This window comes from Anthonomus grandis, chromosome 3, assembly GCF_022605725.1.
Source record: "Anthonomus grandis grandis chromosome 3, icAntGran1.3, whole genome shotgun sequence".
NCBI lineage: Eukaryota > Metazoa > Arthropoda > Insecta > Coleoptera > Curculionidae > Anthonomus > Anthonomus grandis.
In genome coordinates, this window is record NC_065548.1 from 554,437 (window position 1) to 574,147 (window position 19,711).

General features: G+C 34.1%; 1 protein-coding gene across 1 annotated transcript in view; it reads right to left on the reverse strand.

Moving 5' to 3' along the window:
* The window catches only part of LOC126734714 (protein CBFA2T3), a 72,732-nt gene that overhangs the window by 13,223 nt on the left and 39,798 nt on the right, over positions 1–19,711 (reverse strand). The window contains exons 3-4 of the mRNA XM_050438433.1: positions 7,761–7,933; positions 4,343–4,534 (exon numbers count right to left, since the gene is read on the reverse strand). Of these exons, the coding sequence (XP_050294390.1) occupies positions 4,343–4,534; positions 7,761–7,933 (365 nt within the window). The remainder of the gene's footprint in view (positions 1–4,342; positions 4,535–7,760; positions 7,934–19,711) is intronic.

The window sequence follows — 19,711 nt, forward strand, 5'->3', positions numbered from 1 at the left end:
GAAACCCGTTTGTCGATTGAGTCAATCATTGATGGTCATTGATGAAAAGTTTGAATGACGCAAATGATTGAAGAGGACGCTTGACCGTTTAGGAGCGTTTTGATCAACTTTTCCAACAGTCAGACGCTCAGAAGCAATCATGGATGACTCTTCGCAGGCCGACAACAACGAAGCAAAATCGGAACGTGAGTTTCCAAGCTTGTTAATAGATTTATATCGAGATTCTCCAGAGCTGTGGAAAGTGAAAAGCAAGGACTACTTTAATAGAAATAAAAAAAGCGGGGACTTCACTATTCAAAAATTAAAACAAAAAATTAATACTTTGAGAACTAATTTTAACAGGGAATACAAGGCAATTGAAGCAAAAAAAGTGTCTGGGGCGTCAGCGGATGATGTTCCTGAACCATCGCGCTGGTATTACAACGACCTTTTATTTATAAAAGATCAAATTGAAATTGCATCAACAGAAACTTCAGAGGTAAGAGTTTTTCTTATCACATATATATCTATTATTATACATTATAATTATATATAGGGTGTCATTACATAAAGGTTGATAAGTTTAATTAAATTATTTCAATTATTCAAACAATTTTGTTGCCATGGGATTGACCCAGAGGTATTGAAAAATTCGCAAAAGTTATCCCTTATTTTCTTGGCTTCAACTATTGAGTTACCTTTGGTTCTTTGAAGTTGTAGCAGTAGTTGAGTTCCTTGTGTCCATGAAGCAGGTTCCACACTACCGGTAGAAGAATTTGCATTATCAACGTCATGTGGTTGCAAATAGTTCCTTCTATTTCTTAAGCACAAGTAATTGTGCAAATGGCAACATGCCATAACAATTTTTCTAACTTTATGTGGTTGAAATTTAATGTTATTTTGGAATACCTTGAATCTCTTTGTAAGTATTCCAAACACATTTTCGACTATCCTGCGTGCTCGGGATAATCTGTAATTGAAGATCCTTTTCTTATCTGTTAAAACAGCTCTATTATAGGGCTTCATAAAATTAGGAAGCAGTTGGAAAGCCTCATCGCCAACGAACACATATGGAAATTTTTTATTAGTACCTGGTAACTGTCGAGAATCTGGCATATTTAGCCGATTCTCAGACAACCTGCGCCAAAATAACGTATTCTTCAACACTCCACCATCTGACACCCGGCCATTTGCTCCGACATCGATCATCATGAAATGATAATTTGCATTTACAATCGCCATAAGCACAATACTAAACGAACCTTTATAGTTATAATAGTAAGACCCCGAATGGGAGGGTTTTTGGATTAATATGTGTTTGCCATCAACACTTCCTACACATTTATGAAAGTTCCATTTTTCTTCAAATTCCTGTGCAACCTGCGTCCATCCCTCTTTAGTTTTTGGAATCTGAAAAAAAGAAAAATATATATCAAATACTCATAGGACAGCATAACATCTTTACTATTATTCCATAGTTTTGTTTTAACTAATTTATTTGTTTTTTGTTGCAGTCACTGTTGCTTGAAGACTCGCAGCAATTTCCTGCTTCAAGTACTGCTTCTACTCGTACTAATGAAACTGCACTAGCTTCCATCACTCATACCCGAACTCCACAGCCTTTTTGAAAGAAAAAAAAAGGTTAGCCAGATCCAACTGAGCACCTAGTGGAACTGGCTTCAGAGTATTTTAGAAGACCTGAGCTAAAAGAGGACATACTAGCTAAGGGTTGGGCTATAAAACTGAAAAAGTTATTTCCAGACCAAAAGCGGTTCGCCGAAAAAATTATAAATGATGTGCTTTTTGAAGCAGAAATGGGTAGCTTAACAAGGGATGGATTGCGTTTTGGAACGCACCCACGTTGGTCACCCTCTCAACCTCCAGCGTCACCACAGTCAGGTTATAGTTGGCAGCGCTGTCTCACCGCACCATATACACCTCCGTTACAACAAACAATGTGGTATCCATCTTTGTCACGACAACCAATGTGCTCTCCATCTCCGTCACAACAATCAATACACTCTCCACCTGAAGCCAATGACAGTTCTTCCCGAGGCTCTGCCCCTTCTGTAATGCACTCACCACAACCCAGTGCAGAAAATTTGCAAGAAGAAAGTGCGGCGGACTTGTTTTCAACATTTTTGTCAATGTGAATTAGACACTTTAATTTATTTTTATGTTTCCTTTTTTTTTTTTTATATGTGTAATAAAAACATTTTCAAAACTTACCTGAATATTATCTTTTAATGCCTCGAAAATTGCTGAGCAAGTTTCCATTATTATAAGTTCCAGAGTCTGAGGAGCAATGGCGCACATGAACTTCAAGTCTTCCAAATCCATACCAGAAGCTAGGTACCTCAATGTGATGGAAAGTCTCTGAGTTTCAGGAATCGCATCACGCATATTAGTGTCTTTTTTTTCGCCTCACTAATTCTAGGCCTCACTAATTCTAATAAAAAATCAAAACTTTCTTGGTCCATCCTGAGGAAGTTTTTGTAATCTTCAGGTTCTGTTTTGCACAAAACATCGAGTAAATGTTCATGAGTGAAGCGGTTTCTTAATTTATACCACTGTTTTGACCACCTTCGCGTCCTCTTCTTTTTCTGTTTTTTTGACTTGACGGCAGCTAAAGTCAAAGCAAGGAAGCCTAAATCTGCACTTGAGACCATCGTTTCAACACACTATATTTGAAATTTTATCACTAAAAATTCACAAAAATAGGAAAACATCGGGAACAGTACCGTTTAAAACGAAACATCTTTTGATGATTGAATTTGGGAATGAAACTTTGATCAAAAAATTCATGGATAATTGAAGCGACCGCCAATGATTGATTCAATCTTTTTCTCAAACGATTGACCGTCTAGGGCCTCTTTAAAACAATGCTTTTGGGATATAAATAAAAATTTATCGAAATTATTGATTTTTAAGCCGAGTATCATAACTCTTTTGTTTTTGGTGCGATTTGGTTGAAATTTGGTACCTAGAGTTTTATTAGGATAAGATTAATAAATTTTCACAGATATTTGACATGACTATGTTTTAAGGTCACTTGACTACCGTAACTTTTTAACTATTGGTCTGATTTGCTTGAAATTTGGTACTTGGGTTTTATTTAGGATGGAATTATAGATTTTTGACATTTGACTTCCAGGTCACGTGACCATTGCAACTATTTTGCTATTGGTCTGATTGGATTTAAATTTAGTATTTGGGCTTTATTTAAGTCATATTTTAGCGAGTAAACGGCTATAAGCGTCCGTTAGCGGTCTTCCGAGATCGCTAATAAACTCGATGTGTCAAAGTCAAAAGGAAGCTATACAAACAATAATAACAATAAATATTGATATCAATTTTTTGATATTTTTTTAGAGTAGAAGCATTATATTTCTTAGTATTATTATTAAATAAAATATTATTTAATATTTAATATTATTAAATAAAAATGCAGAAAATAATAAATTATCAAAAGAGCGAATAGATTTGCAAAAAATACAGTGGAGAACGTAAAGGTGAGGTTGCGCGGATATTTTTTTTAAATTGATTTTTGATTAGTTTGTGTTTATTTCTTTGTGAAAAAAAATATGAGTGAGTTTATGCCAGTACAACTTTTTTGTTTATTGTATTTCCTCTTGATCTGATTCTTAAAATGTATGAGATCGCATTTAGACTCAAAACGTTTTAAAAACTTAGACAAATGGGTGTTTTCATGGTTTAGGTTAGTCTCCAAAGCGAATGCAACTAATATTTACTAATATTTAGACTCTGACAGCTGTTAGACATGACGTCATTCGAGCACAACCATATGATCACGTAACGCTTAAGACATTGTAAGGCAACCGAGTAAGACGCTTACGCGCTAAAATATGGCTTTAGGATGAAATTACTATTTTTGACAGATATTTGACATTTGAGTTTTGGGTCACGTGACTATTGTAACTTTTTTACTATGGTTCCGATTGGGTTGAAATTTGCTATTTGGGCTTTATTTAGGATACGAAAGTAATACATTTTGACAGATATTTGATATATAACATATTATATTGACATACAACGTGACTATATAACACATTATGGTCCTTTGAAGCATGATACCCCAACAACTGGTCCTCTCTTTCGTTGGCCCCCCCCGATTGATAATTTGTGTTCAAAAAGTTAAGATTAAAGAAATATCCTTCTTAACGTTTAAGTTGACCAAAAAAAGGTTGCTTTTAAGATATCCAAGTAGGTTTTACACCCTGGAAGAGCTATAGTCTTTCAAACACTATAAATTCCTCAAACATTTCAATTTAATTTCAATATAAACATCGCAGGAGAGTCTCTTGCGAACACCACTCGTCTCTCCTTCTTCCTCCTTACTTACCACCAAATTAAGCACCAAATTCTTAACCCTCTCTCCGACATCGGCGCTGATGTCGTTCCCGAATTGCACCAGAGTCCCCAGGAACCTCCTCACTTTACTAAGCTGCCGTCCGCACGTGTAACCTCCGAAACTTCCATAGGGCAGATCGGAGAACGTGCGTGAACTAGTCGAGTCCAGTGCCAGTGACAGTGCCTGGAATGAAATAATTCACACTTTTTATAACGAACGAAGGGAAAAAGCTTTCTTATGATGTGGGGAAAAGTCCGAAAAATCGTCAGTTGCAGGCCCCCCCTTCAGGTTTTTCCCGGTGAAAAAGTGGAGGACCCTCGAGAGAAATAAGCTGTCGCGGCAACACCGCCCGCCCTTCAACCGCAGGGACTTCTTTCGCTCTCTCTTTCACGCTCCTTTTTGTCAGTTGCACGATTTTACCAATTTGTTTTAAGGGCCTTAGACTGTTCCGGATAGGAAAAACCGAATAGGAAAATGTTAGATTTGATTTTTTTCTTCTGCACGGCCGAGGGTCTTCAGAACAAATGAAGGTTTCATTCTTTGGATCCAAAATTGCCAAATCTTAGTTCCTAGGAGCGGTGTTTGAGCCTCAAACGTCATCTGAATGTCTCTGCCTAAGACATCACTTTTCATGTTGTTCAAGTTATTGTATTATATTTGTCTTTAATGCTTTAGGACTAATTTTCAATTTTATTCCAGGCATATTCTATTTCCAGGTGGTCGGTAATGAATGCGGCAAAAAGCAATTCTAGGTTCAATTTTTTAAAAGGTTTTCGAGATATCCATATAAAAATGGGGAATCGGGGGGTTTTTGGGAACGAAAAATTTAATTTTATTCTATTCTTTTAAAATAAATTAAAATAAATTGTAGAGGGGAGTAGTAACACCATATTCACACGCCGTTTCATGCCATAAACTTCTTATTAGTACAATTTTATTATTTTTTATTGAAGTAACTGATAGAATGATGATTTTTAAGAAAAAAAGGTACACTGGATTTATTTCAATTAAATAACTCGTTTTCGAAATATTTGCATCTGGACGTACTGTTGCACAGTCAAAAACAATAAATACGGATACTATAGATAGTTGTGCTGATCGTCTTAAAGGAATATCTGTGGATCAAGAAGAAATTTTAGTAAGGCAAACATAATTTTAGGATGCAATTTAAGAAAATTTACACAATGAAAAAATAAACTGAACTGGGATTGAAGTTCTCGTTCAATATTTATTACCAACTGATTTACCAGACAGGCTTCAGTTTTTGTCAATTTCTGCTTCAAGATCACAGTCACGGATCCCACATTTATTAAAAAAATATTTTTTACGGATGAAGCGACCTTCACCAGACGAGATGTGTTTAATTGGTGAAATAATCATCATACGTGGGAACTGGAAAATACACAGCAAAAATTGATTTTTTTTCGAAATCGAGCTACGACCTTGCGGATAGGGTCGTTGGATTCATAGTATCTGTCCAAGGTAACTACAAAGGTCCTTCATCAGCAGAAATACAACAATATTAAATTTTTCTGCAGTGTTTGCGATTCACCAACATTAAAATAACTTCATGATAAAGTTTCGCAGCTGCAAAACTCTCAGATATCTTTAGAAAATGTCAATGCTCTGGGACCCTGTCTAAAGAAGACTGACTCTAAATGGAAGAATCTCTATGACAAAATTGATGACATTCATCGCCTCCATACTGTCTCTGAAAATGGACAAGAATCTCTTTTCCATTTATTCAGAGATATGAAACAGGAAATTTTCAACCTGTCATCAATTCTTATGGACAACCATGGTGAGACGGTAAAGGTATAGGTCCATGTTTCTTCCCATGAAGAGTTAAAAAGTGAAGTAGAGAATCTGAGGAAAGATGTTAAACAAATGGCTCGCACCATAGAACAATTAGCTAAAGAAAAATCTAATGATAAAAGTTACCAACCTGTAACTAAAAGGACGATAGCCTGCCAGACTGATCATACAGAAAAACCAGACCCGGAGGTTCCGACGTCACCGAAGGACAATACAATGAACAAAGATGAATGGCATTACGTGGTTGTATCAAATATCCCACCTCCGTATACCGGAAATCAGCTTGCACACTTCATCAAAGAAAAACTGGGAACGACGGACTTTATCCGATGTTTCCCAATGCTAAAAACCAAGGACATTGCACATTCCGACTTCAAAATTGGTGTGCAGAACTTAAATCATTTAAAGCGGCTGAAGGATATTAGTATGTGGCCACCGGGCACTCTCATAAATTCATGTTTGGAAACCTCTAAAGCGCCAGTCCAAATAAATAGTACCACCTCGCCCAAATCTAAGCCTTTCAAGTCTAGGTCTAAGACTCACTCTCCAGACAGCCATAACCTGCCACATCGCTCAGTTCCATCAACATCTGCTATAATATCCAGAGAGGTTCAATCTTTGAAAATTAGTTCTGATAGGGAGCCCATTGCTGCCTCTAAATCCCTTGCAACAGAATTATTAGGGGTTGATTTTGTCATCGATAATAAGACTCCATTAATAGTGCGGCTATCAAGAGACTCAGATGCGACTGATGGTTGCTATTTATTGGCCTTGCATCTTAAAACCTCTTAGGCTATTCCTTGCCTATCTGCATGATCAAACCTCCAGTGTGTGTTTTGAAGGACATACCAACACCAGCATCCGATTGGCACTTGCATCAAAGGGACTTCCTGGTGACGTGGACTCTTTGCGAAGGCTCTACTTTCGGTACCATGATGCCTATGGTATTGGTCCAACTGAAGTTGAAGCAGATCTGTCAGCCTTCAGGTCCTTCTTCTCATCAGAAAAGCTGCTCAGAGAGAGTCATAGCAATTATTATTCTGGTGGATCTCCCGCCAGGAATAAAAATTTTTAAATGACTTGACGCGAACAGAGGATCAAGCACCCTCTGAAAAAATTCGTATACTCGAAAAATGGCTGACTATTGCTCCGTTGGTGAATTTTTTTTCTTAAAACCAAATTGCTCTTTTATCAGCAGATCATTCCCTTCAAGTTAATCCTTCAAGGGCCTCAATTTTTTTGTTTTAAAAACAGGAAATAGGTCTACAATTTGATGAAGATGTTTGTTCGCCACTTCCAAAGATATGAACTGTTCTGTACATAATAAATTCTTGCTGTATGCATTTATTGAAGACCGTTAAATATTGAAGGTCTTTACTGTTATTTTTTTAGGTTGTTTAATGCTACGAACTATGAATTTCTTGTTGAGTTTCCTCATGAAAATTAAATTTTAATCAACAAGAGGTGCTATGTTGTAAATAGAAGGTAAATGAATTACTTGCTAAAGGCAACCAGGTTTTTTTGCTAACATTAGTGACATCTTCAAAATATATCTGAACAATTTCTATATGGTCCAGATTCGGTCTGTACTTACCGTATTCGAAGGTAAATTGGTAGGAGGCGGTGTCACACTGTCCGGGTTGCTATTGATCACCGGTGAGGAGGCGCATCTCAATGGCGGTGAGGACTGTGAGGGCGAGAGGGGGGTGGTGGCCTGTCTGGCACCCTCCGGAGAATCCGGGGTTTTGCAACGGTCCTTGCATAAGCCTGGAAAATGAGGAACGGTTGGTTTTAGTAATGAAAAAAATTTACTACTCTTTAATAAAATTTTTATGGTCTATAAAGTAATAATTTATATTAATTTGAATGCGAAAAAAATTTTTTCGCGAGTTTTTCTACCCCACTTGGGCCCAATAACGATACGTAACGATAAGAAATTTATTAAGAATACCAATATTTATCACCCTTAATAAAACCTCACCCCATCCAGGGACACTGCGACGATTTACACAAAATGATCTTACAAGCAACTCCTCGTAATCCCTTTAAGGCAAACATAAGCCTTCTCTCGGAAGGGCTCCTAAACGGCACTGGGGGGGACGGTGAGAGGGTAAGAGGGGGGCGGCACGGAAAAGTTTAAAATCCCGCGTCAGTCAGCGGGCGAGCGGCTCTTATCAACGGGGCGCAGTGTGGACCCTGTCAACATTCCGGTTTATCACAATATGAAGAGGCCGAAGTTCGACCTCCCCAAAACTCGCACGTTCCCACAGGAATATTATTTTATTGATGACGTGGCTTTTCATCCCGCCATGGAGTGGTGGTGAGATAACGTACCTACGCGATACTGTCTATTTGCAAACTGAAATTTCCGGATTATTATCAACTTTTAAAATTCAAAATTTTATTGTCTTATGGGAATACCTTGTTATATAGTTTGTTTTATTTATTATATTTTTTTTGGTTTTTGTCGACCATAAAAATTAATTGAAAAAGGCAACGATAACCGATGGTAATATTAAAGGTGCCTGTGAGAATCTTTAAGTTTTATGTCTTAAGAGGTTCTTCAGGGATAAAATAAGCAGGAGTAGCACTTATCTAGGTAAAAAGGTCACTTCTGAGAAAGTTATAATGTTTAGGAATGTTGGCCTCTACAAAATCTCAAACGCATAGGCGATGACAAATAATTACCAGGATTCTTGTAAAATTCAGTTCGACGGTAATTTTACTCGAAAACAATCGCGCAATAGTGTCGACTTGTCCTCCCGTAACTTTTCCATAGTGTTGAGGTTACTGCCTTTATTAAACTATTTATACTTGTCAAATTACAAAGTTGAGAGATTGGAGCACAATTCTTCTACAAGGTCTACTGCTGATATCTATATTTTAAAGAATGTTAGTCTTATTGATAGTTTTATGGTATTTTGTGCAGGTGAATGTACTAAAAAATAATATAACTTATTTTAAATTTTTTTTTAGTGTACAGTAGAGGTTTATAACTAAAGAAGTCCCTATAAATACGTGGCTTGAATTCTTTTGGTCCAGATGAGACGTTTGGGAAGGCAGCACTTGAATCGGCTATAGATTCCTGACAACACGGTAGGCGGCGTATCAGTTTCTTGGCTTAGTCTTGTCTAAAAGAGTCGCAGTACTAGGGGTACTGCGCGTAATACCGCATATTTAAGGTTGGTCGATGTCTTCAGATTCTTGATGAAACATCGATAAAGGGTAAATTCCATTATCGTGTTCGTAGCGCCAGTTAAATTTGGATATAGACGCACTGTCTTTTAAAAAACATTCATTAACACTAAAGGGGCCTTAAACTAGGTGAGAAAATTGACCCCACCAATTCGTATTTTACGAAAGTTAAGCAAACATTGGACAGATGTAGCTTAACTCTCGATTTCTTTAACATTAAAAAAGAAAAACTGTATCCTATGAATCCTAGAACTCCGATCCTTAATCCATAAGAACAATTTTCCCATAAAACCAGTGGTTTCCTTTGTTAACTCCCCATGCTATAATCTCTCCTCTTGGTTAAATAACGTTCTCAGGGAGGTGACCAACTTTAAAAGTATTTATTCGACTAAATTAAAGAATTCTGTTGATCTAACCGACAGCTTGAAAAATCTTATTATCCTTCATGGATCTAAACTTATTTCCATGGATGTAAAAAAATCTTTTTCCCAGCATACCTCCCGAATACTGTTTAAAATTAGTGTTCTCCTATTAAAAACATCTCTTAGTCGTATAGTCATTGAGCTACATTAATTACTTACCGCTACATGCTATTGAAAGATCACCATCATCAAATAAATTTATGAAGTTCAATCCTTTTATATGAAACGTTATTTAAATAAATATTTCCCCCATCGTTGATTTCTAAATTTCTAATTTCTATTAATTCTACATATTACTTACCATTAAATTCAACATACTGAAGCCTGCCAGTCAGATATGAGATGAAGAACTCCACCAGACAAGGATGAAATCCAGCCGTGCCAGCAAACCGTGATCCAGCCGATCAAAAGCCTTCGAGAAGTCTGTGTACAGCACATCCAACTGGCTTTTCTGATTTATAGCTAGATATGCTGTTTCCAAGAAACAAGCCATATTAGTGACAGTAGATCTTTTCTGAAAGAAACCATGCTGCTTTTCTGTAATTATGTGCTTAATTTGGGGAGACAATTTATCGTGCACACATATCTCAAAGGCCTTCGAAAAATTAGAGAGAATTGACACCGGTCTGTAGTTCTCTATTCTGCCATGGTCGCCACTCTCAAAAACACTGGACATATTTTTGCCTTTTTCCACTCTTCCGGAAATGTATTGGTCTTGAGTGATAAGTTGAAGATTTGTAAGAGTGGTATGGCCAGGGCCGATGCACAGTCACGCAAAAGAAATGAAGGTATTTGGTCAGGACCCGCAGTTTCTTTGTTTTTTAACTTCTGTAAAGCTTTTCTTACATCTGCCTCAACAAAAGATTGGACCAAAATGTTGTCTGAACGTGTATATGTATCAGATTCTTTGGGTTGAGCAATAGAGGACTCAATATAAACACTCCTGAAAAAATCAGAAAAAGCATTTACAATACTTTTAGGACCCACAACAGTGGTATCTTTATAGCTCATAGAACCTGGAATGCGAGAGTTGTTTCGTTTAAGGTGAATGAATCTCCAGAATTGCTTTGGATCACTCCGAATAGCTGACTCAGTCCTGGATATATACTCGTGATAAGCAAGATCCATTTTTGTTTTTACTACCCTCCTAGCAGCTCTAAAATCCTCATAAGCAGCAGAGCACCGTGTATGAAGCCATCTCCTATGTAGCCTAGACTTTAATTTTAATAATTTCCTAATTTCATGAGTGTACCACACAGGATATGAGTATTTACTATTAGAGGGTCGAAAACGAGGAACAGCTAGACAAAAAATTTCATGGATTTTGTCATAAAAGGCTTTAACTGCCTCATTAACATCTGACTGGGTGTGTATAAAAGTCCAATCCACATCAGAGATAAGCTGGTAAAGATAGGGAAAATTAGCCCTCCGAAAATTATACTTAGGACTCTCATTGTTGGAGGGGAAATCTGTAACACTCTCGAATTTGACAAGATTTAACGAGATATTAATAGCAGGGTGATATGCATCCTCAGTGACAAGGGGTTGGTCGTCCCTATCCACAGAACACTGGAAGTTGGAGAGAACTAGATCAAACAAATTATTGTTGCAGTTAAGGGCATTGTTAAATCGAGAGAGATTCAAAAACGCCATAAGATCCCTTAGGCCAGCAAGTTTAGTGTTACAATCATAAACATTATCCTGTATAAACCTCATATTAAAATCCCCCAACAACAAAATATTTTGGTTCTGAATTGCCCTAAAAGAGGAAAGATAATCAAAGAGAGACAAGTAATTTTCTAAAGGCGAGTTTGGTGGTATATACATAACAAAAATATAAACACTTGTCTTGTTTACAGACACCCTGCAAACCACAATATCCATAGATGGTAGTATGACCTCCAAGTCCTTCAAATCAACCCTGACAGATGCCAAGTCATGTCTAACAGTAACAAGAACTCCACCTCCTCTTTTGACTCCAAGAGCCTCGAGATTTCGGTCCTTACGATACACTAAACAGTTATTTTCAAAAAGTTCCCGATCCCGTACACCATCCTGAATCCAAGTCTCAGATACACATATAAGTTGATAATCGCCACCGGACACTGACTTGTAGAATTCGGGTGTTTTGCTATTAAGTCCCCGAACATTCTGGTAAATCGCAGAGATATCCCCGTTGGACAAGGCTATTGGTTTTTTTGTTTACGATTGTTATCCAAGGACACAATCTTCTGGGATCCATTGGAGTAGACAATTCTCAGACCTGACTCACCAGTCTCCGTACGCCTCTGAAGTTCTGCCTTCAAATTTCGATACTCCTATTGTTGCCTCGGTGTTTTATCCATACTTAGAGACAGGTGTTTCAAATTAGTACTTTTTTTGAGTCTGACGGCCTTTATTTTATTATCAACCTGCCTCCCCATTCGGTAAACCCTAAAATCATCTTCAGAAATGTTAGAGTCCACACACTCCCTGATCACTGATGTGACTGCCCGCTTAATATCTTTTGTTGATTCGGGGCAATTAAATAACATGAAATTCCTTTTTCTGCCTTCCCGTTCATGGTGCTCTACAATAAATTGTTCAATATCAACACTACTGTTAGACACAGTGGGATTGGAATTCGTCTCAATACCGCAGTTCACAACAGTCTTCTCCAGTTCATGCTTCAAAGAAGTAACCCTTTTAGTAAGCAGTTCATTATTTACCTTCAAGAGATCATTCTTCTCCTCCACCTCCTTTAAAAGCATTTTTAAATATGTTATTTCAACCTCGAGAGCTCTGTTGGTTATTAATGAGTTGTCTTTTGACCTTTTTTCCCATTTACTTGCCCAACAATGGATTCTTTGCATTTGGGACACCAAAGAAGGGTAGCACGATTTTGAAGCAGAATTGATCTTATTTCAGTTGTTGTTTTCACACCGCAGCAATTCCTACATATTGATTTACAGCACATATCACATTTACACCCAAATAATTGCTGTTTGTCTTCCCGATCCACACAACAGACACCACAAACATAGCATTTCATTTGTTCACTAGACATCTTTCAGGTTAAACATTAAAAAACATGCAAAATTTTATGCTAGAAGTGACCATTAATGTTAACTCCAATTACACCACTGAACTGGATATAAACCAGCAAATTAAGCACAGATTTAGTATTTGATATGATTAATTCTAAAAATTCTAATTTCTAAATATGCTGATCGGATCGTATTTTGTCGTCCTAAATTCACTAAAGCGTTTAAAATGTTTTCGCGAATCTTACGTGGTCTTCCCGAACCTGTGAAAGTGAAGTCATGGAAAAAATTAACAAGAACATGCACATACGTTTGGCACATAATAACGATCATCGAAACGATAATTATGATATTTGAAGCATATTGTATGCGTGGGGAACATTGATTCAGATTTGTGCTCCATCAAAATTTGGTCTTGATTACTTGGCGATCTGTAGATGTTCGTAAACTCAAAGCTCGTGTTGGAAATGGGCAAATAACTAATTAATTTGAATGTCTCAAATTCCTGTTTATATTCACAGGAACAAATAAATTACTTTTCAGTAACACATAATCACAAATTCATATATATTATTGTGTTTGCTCTCCCTGCAATATTTCCATAAAATATACATAATATGCTATATTGATATAATATGCATTATATGCTATAAAACTGAAATGGCCTTGTGTAGACTTACTTTATTTTTATTGAACATTCACAATAACTAGAGTAAAATACTTGCTCACAGGTACTTTTTACCTTTTAGGTATCTAGTATCGTATCATCTCATATCAATGATCTCCAACATATCCTCCAGTATATCATTCTGAAGCTAAGATTTAAAGAACATGTCACTTTTTAGTTAAGAAATTGATATTCTGCTCTGAAGTCTATATTTTCTCTCAGGCATTCTTTAAGCCCTAAAATTAGAAAAGCTTTTTCAGCCCAAACGGCATTTGAAGATATTCATAATTATCATAATCTGTAGAAAATATGCAGTATTTGAATACCATTAGCATTTATTTTAATTTGGTGAAAACTGCTTCTTTATTAATCAAATGTTAAAAAATATTGTGATTTGCCCAATTTACCCAGAAGTTCTTCGATGTTTGGCACTGGAAATTTTCATTGCCGAATTTATCCTGATCGCTCTTATACCCTTATGTACTTATGCATATACATATATATATATATATATATATATATATGATGCCGAGCAAGATTAAAGTTATAAAACAAAATGCGGGCAGGGGGCACATCGCGACGCTCGATTTTTCCGGGCGTCGCGACGCTTTTGATGAAAACCGCGGCTGCTGGTACCGACCGAATGATAAAATTTTACGCCCCGATAAATAAAATAAAAGGGCGGCACGTCGATGCGGGTCCTGCACATCGATAATATACAAATAAAAAACGGCGCTTAGAATTATTCTTGTTTGAATTGTTTACCGTTTCAGATCCAGTGACCTTAATCCGTAATTTGAAGGGTGAGATTTAGATGGCGCCACTGGTAGACTTTAAGTGCGATAATGACTGTTTTCGCACTGGTTACTGAACATATATACTATGTGGAAATAGTTGTACAAAAAGTTGCGAAGAGAGTTAAATGGGATGTCGACGGCAGCCGTCGGTTCGGGAATTTCGAAGAACGACGGCGGGCGTCGCGGTGCGTCTGGTGGTGACGCGACGTCCGGGAGAGACGATCAAACAATCGCGGATTCTGTCGGTGACAGTTTTCGCCACTGTTCTGCGGAACGGTCCGGGGGTAGTTTTATGTCTTTTTTAGGGTTTTTCTTGAAGGTTTCGAGGTTTTTTTGTATAATTTTTAAAAAACCCTGAAATAGGTGTCTAATCAATTTAAATGGAGAATCTGTATACGAATTTTCAAAAGTGTAACTTTGTTAGTTTTTGAGTTATGAGCATGTTGATCAAATATTTTTGGAAAAAAATCATTTTTTTACAAAAAAAATGTTTTTCTCACTTTCATGTACATTTTTCAAAAAACCCTGAAATAGGTGTCTAATCAATTTAAATGGAGAATCTGTATACGAATTTTCAAAAGTGTAACTTTGTTAGTTTTTGAGTTATGAACATGTTGATCAAATATTTTAGGAAAAAAATCATTTTTTTACAAAAAAAAATGTTTTTCTCACTTTCATGTACATTTTTCAAAAAACCCTGTAATAGGTGTCTAATCAATTTAAATGGAGAATCTGTATACGAATTTTCAAAAGTGTAACTTTGTTAGTTTTTGAGTTATGAACATGTTGATCAAATATTTTTGAAAAAAAAATCATTTTTTTATAAAAAAAATGTTTTTCTCACTTTCATGTACATTTTTCAAAAAACCCTGAAACAGGTGTCTAATGAATTTAAACGAGCAATAATTGTACAAATTTTCAAAAGAATAACTTTGTTAGTTTTTGAGTTATGAACATGTTGATCAAATATTTTAGGAAAAAAATCATTCTTTTACAAAAAAAATGTTTTTCTCACTTTCATGTACATTTTTCAAAAAACCCTGAAATAGGTGTCTAATGAATTTAAACGAGCAATAATTGTACAAATTTTCAAAAGTGTAACTTTGTTAGTTTTTGAGTTATGAACATGTTGATGAAATATTTTTTGAAAAAAATTATTTTTTTACAAAAAAAAATTTTTTTCTCACTTTCATGTGCATTTTTCAAAAAACCCTGAAATAGGTGTCTAATGAATTTAAACGAGCAATAATTATACAAATTTTCAAAAGTGCAACTTTGTTAGTTTTTGAGTTATGAACATGTTGATGAAATATTTTTGGAAAAAAATAATTTTTTTACAAAAAAAAAAATTTTTCTCACTTTCATGTGCATTTTTCAAAAAACCCTGAAATAGGTGTCTAATGAATTTAAACGAACAATAATTGTACGAATTTTCAAAAGTGCAACTTTTTTAGTTTTTGAGTTATGAACATGTTGATCAAATATTTTTGGAAAAAAATCATTTTTTTACAAAAAAAATATTTTCTCACTTTCATGTACATTTTTCAAAAAACCCTGAAATAGGTGTCTAATGAATTTAAACGAACAATAATTGTACGAATTTTCAAAAGTGCAACTTTTTTAGTTTTTGAGTTATGAACATGTTGATCAAATATTTTTGGAAAAAAATCATTTTTTTACAAAAAAAATATTTTCTCACTTTCGTGTACATTTTTCAAAAAACCCTGAAATAGGTGTCTAATCAATTTAAATGGAGAATCTGTATACGAATTTTCAAAAGTGTAACTTTGTTAGTTTTTGAGTTATGAACATTTTGATCAAATATTTTTGGAAAAAAATCATTTTTTTACAAAAAAAAATACTTTCTCACTTTCATGTACATTTTTCAAAAAACCCTGAAATAGGTGTCTAATGAATTTAAACGAGCAATAATTGTACAAATTTTCAAAAGTGCAACTTTGTTAGTTTTTGAGTTATGAACATGTTGATCAAATATTTTTGGAAAAAAATCATTTTTTTACAAAAAAAATATTTTCTCACTTTCATGTACATTTTTCAAAAAACCCTGAAATAGGTGTCTAATCAATTTAAATGGAGAATCTGTATACGAATTTTCAAAAGTGTAACTTTGTTAGTTTTTGAGTTATGAACATGTTGATCAAATATTTTTGAAAAAAAAATCATTTTTTTACAAAAAAAATATTTTCTCACTTTCATGTACATTTTACAAAAAACCCTGAAATAGGTGTCTAATGAATTTAAACGAGCAATAATTGTACAAATTTTCAAAAGTGTAACTTTGTTAGTTTTTGAGTTATGAACATTTTGATCAAATATTTTTGGAAAAAAATCATTTTTTTACAAAAAAAAATACTTTCTCACTTTCATGTACATTTTTCAAAAAACCCTGAAATAGGTGTCTAATCAATTTAAATGGAGAATCTGTATACGAATTTTCAAAAGTGTAACTTTGTTAGTTTTTGAGTTATGAACATTTTGATCAAATATTTTTGGAAAAAAATCATTTTTTTACAAAAAAAAATACTTTCTCACTTTCATGTACATTTTTCAAAAAACCCTGAAATAGGTGTCTAATCAATTTAAATGGAGAATCTGTATACGAATTTTCAAAAGTGTAACTTTGTTAGTTTTTGAGTTATGAACATGTTGATCAAATATTTTAGGAAAAAAATAATTTTTTTACAAAAAAAATATTTTCTCACTTTCATGTACATTTTTCAAAAAACCCTGAAATAGGTGTCTAATGAATTTAAACGAGCAATAATTGTACAAATTTTCAAAAGTGCAACTTTGTTAGTTTTTGAGTTGAGAACATGTTGATCAAATATTTTTGGAAAAAAATCATTTTTTTACAAAAAAAATATTTTCTCACTTTCATGTACATTTTTCAAAAAACCCTGAAATAGGTGTCTAATCAATTTAAATGGAGAATCTGTATACGAATTTTCAAAAGTGTAACTTTGTTAGTTTTTGAGTTATGAACATGTTGATCAAATATTTTTGAAAAAAAAATCATTTTTTTACAAAAAAAATATTTTCTCACTTTCATGTACATTTTACAAAAAACCCTGAAATAGGTGTCTAATGAATTTAAACGAGCAATAATTGTACAAATTTTCAAAAGTGTAACTTTGTTAGTTTTTGAGTTATGAACATGTTGATGAAATATTTTTGGAAAAAAAAAAAATTTTTACAAAAAAAATTTTTTTTCTCACTTTCATGTACATTTTTCAAAAAACTCTGAAATAGGTATCTAATGAATTTAAACGAGCAATAATTGTACAAATTTTCAAAAGTGTAACTTTGTTAGTTTTTGAGTTATGAACATGTTGATCAAATATTTTTGAAAAAAAAATCATTTTTTTACAAAAAAAATATTTTCTCACTTTCATGTACATTTTACAAAAAACCCTGAAATAGGTGTCTAATGAATTTAAACGAGCAATAATTGTACAAATTTTCAAAAGTGTAACTTTGTTAGTTTTTGAGTTATGAACATGTTGATGAAATATTTTTGGAAAAAAAAAAAATTTTTACAAAAAAAATTTTTTTTCTCACTTTCATGTACATTTTTCAAAAAACTCTGAAATAGGTATCTAATGAATTTAAACGAGCAATAATTGTACAAATTTTCAAAAGTGTAACTTTGTTAGTTTTTGAGTTATGAACATGTTGATGAAATATTTTTGGAAAAAAAAAATTTTTTACAAAAAAAATTTTTTTTCTCACTTTCATGTACATTTTTCAAAAAACCCTAAAATAGGTGTCTAATGAATTTAAACGAGCAATAATTATACAAATTTTCAAAAGAATAACTTTTGTAATTTTAAGTATCAATGTTAAAAGTCTTGGCAAGCTGATAAGATTTTTTAAGAAAAAAAAATATTTTTTTTTATTAACTTTATGTAAATTTTTTGAAGAATCCTGAAATATTTTCCAACATTTCAAAAATATAGCTTTAATGGTTTTTCAGTTACGTCCATGTTTAACCTAAAAACATCGGAAATTCCCTCGTACTACGTCCGCACCAAAACAAGAAAACAATCGCCGATTTATCATAGACACTCTCGGCCTCCCTGAATCTGACAATCGGGGATTCAAAGGACCGAGAGGGCGCATCCAGGCCTCGTGTCCCTCCGCAGGATGCAGCAGGACAATTAACCAAAACTGCCCTTGTCAATATTGACAAATTTAAAAAGAAAAACCCTTTAACTATGCTCCTGTTGGTTATACAGTTTCACCTCTAAAAAGTGAATTGTTGCAAATTTAATGATCTTCATTTTTTGTCTTATTAATTTTTCTGTACGACTTACGGTTTAGCTAAAGCCGTAACAACCCCTAACCACTAAAGAAAAAGAAGAAACCTGATTGAGTGTACTATCCCGGTGCGACCTAAAATAAATCGGGAGGGTCGTAGGGGCGGCCCCGGCTGTTCCCGATGGATACGGGGGCTCCCGTTTCGATCCAGACGCCGATTGGTGTCAACTGCAGCTTTTTGTCCTAAATTTCCGAAAACAGTTTTAAGGCTTTCCACGGATTTCCATTACATAAGGTTAATTGCTTTTCGTCATTACGATGATCGGGGAAAAATGAGGCGTTTGAGAGGTTAATTATTGCGGATAAAAGGCAATTAGGAGTGTTTACTGGATCTGGATGTGATTTCGGTGCAACTATTTGGAATTTTTTAGTTTTTTTTTTTTAAGTTAGATTAGTTAGGTAAAATCAGAAATTATTGTATGAGGTGGGAAAACAAATTTATCAAAAATTAATAAAGTTTCACTTTTGAAAGTTTGCATAATTGTTGCTCGTTTAAATTAATTAGACACCTACTTCTGAGTTTTTAAAAAAAGTACAAAAAATTAAGAAATTTTTTTTTTGTGATAAAATTGATTTTTTTCCTCAAAAATGTTATCAACATGTCCATAATTCGAAAACTATCAAAGCTACACATTTGAAAATTTGTACAATTATTGTTTGTTTAAATTGATTAGACACCTATTTGAGGGTTTTTTAAAAAATGTACAAGAAATTGAAAAAAAAAATTTTTTGTGATAAAATGGATTTTTCTCGCCAAAAATTTCATCAAAATGTCCGTAACTCGAAAACTATCAAAGCTACACATTTGAAAATTTGTACAATTATTGTCTGTTTAAATTGATTAGACACCTATTTGAGGGTTTCTTAAAAAATATACAAGAAATTGAAAAAAAAAAAAAATTTGTGATAAAATGGATTTTTCTCGCCAAAAATTTCATCAACATGTCCATAACTCGAAAACTATCAAAGCTACACATTTGAAAATTTGTACAATTATTGTTTGTTTAAATTGATTAGACACATATTTGAGGGTTTTTTAAAAAATATACACGAAATTGAAAAATAAATTTTTTTGTGATAAAATGGATTTTTCTCGCCAAAAA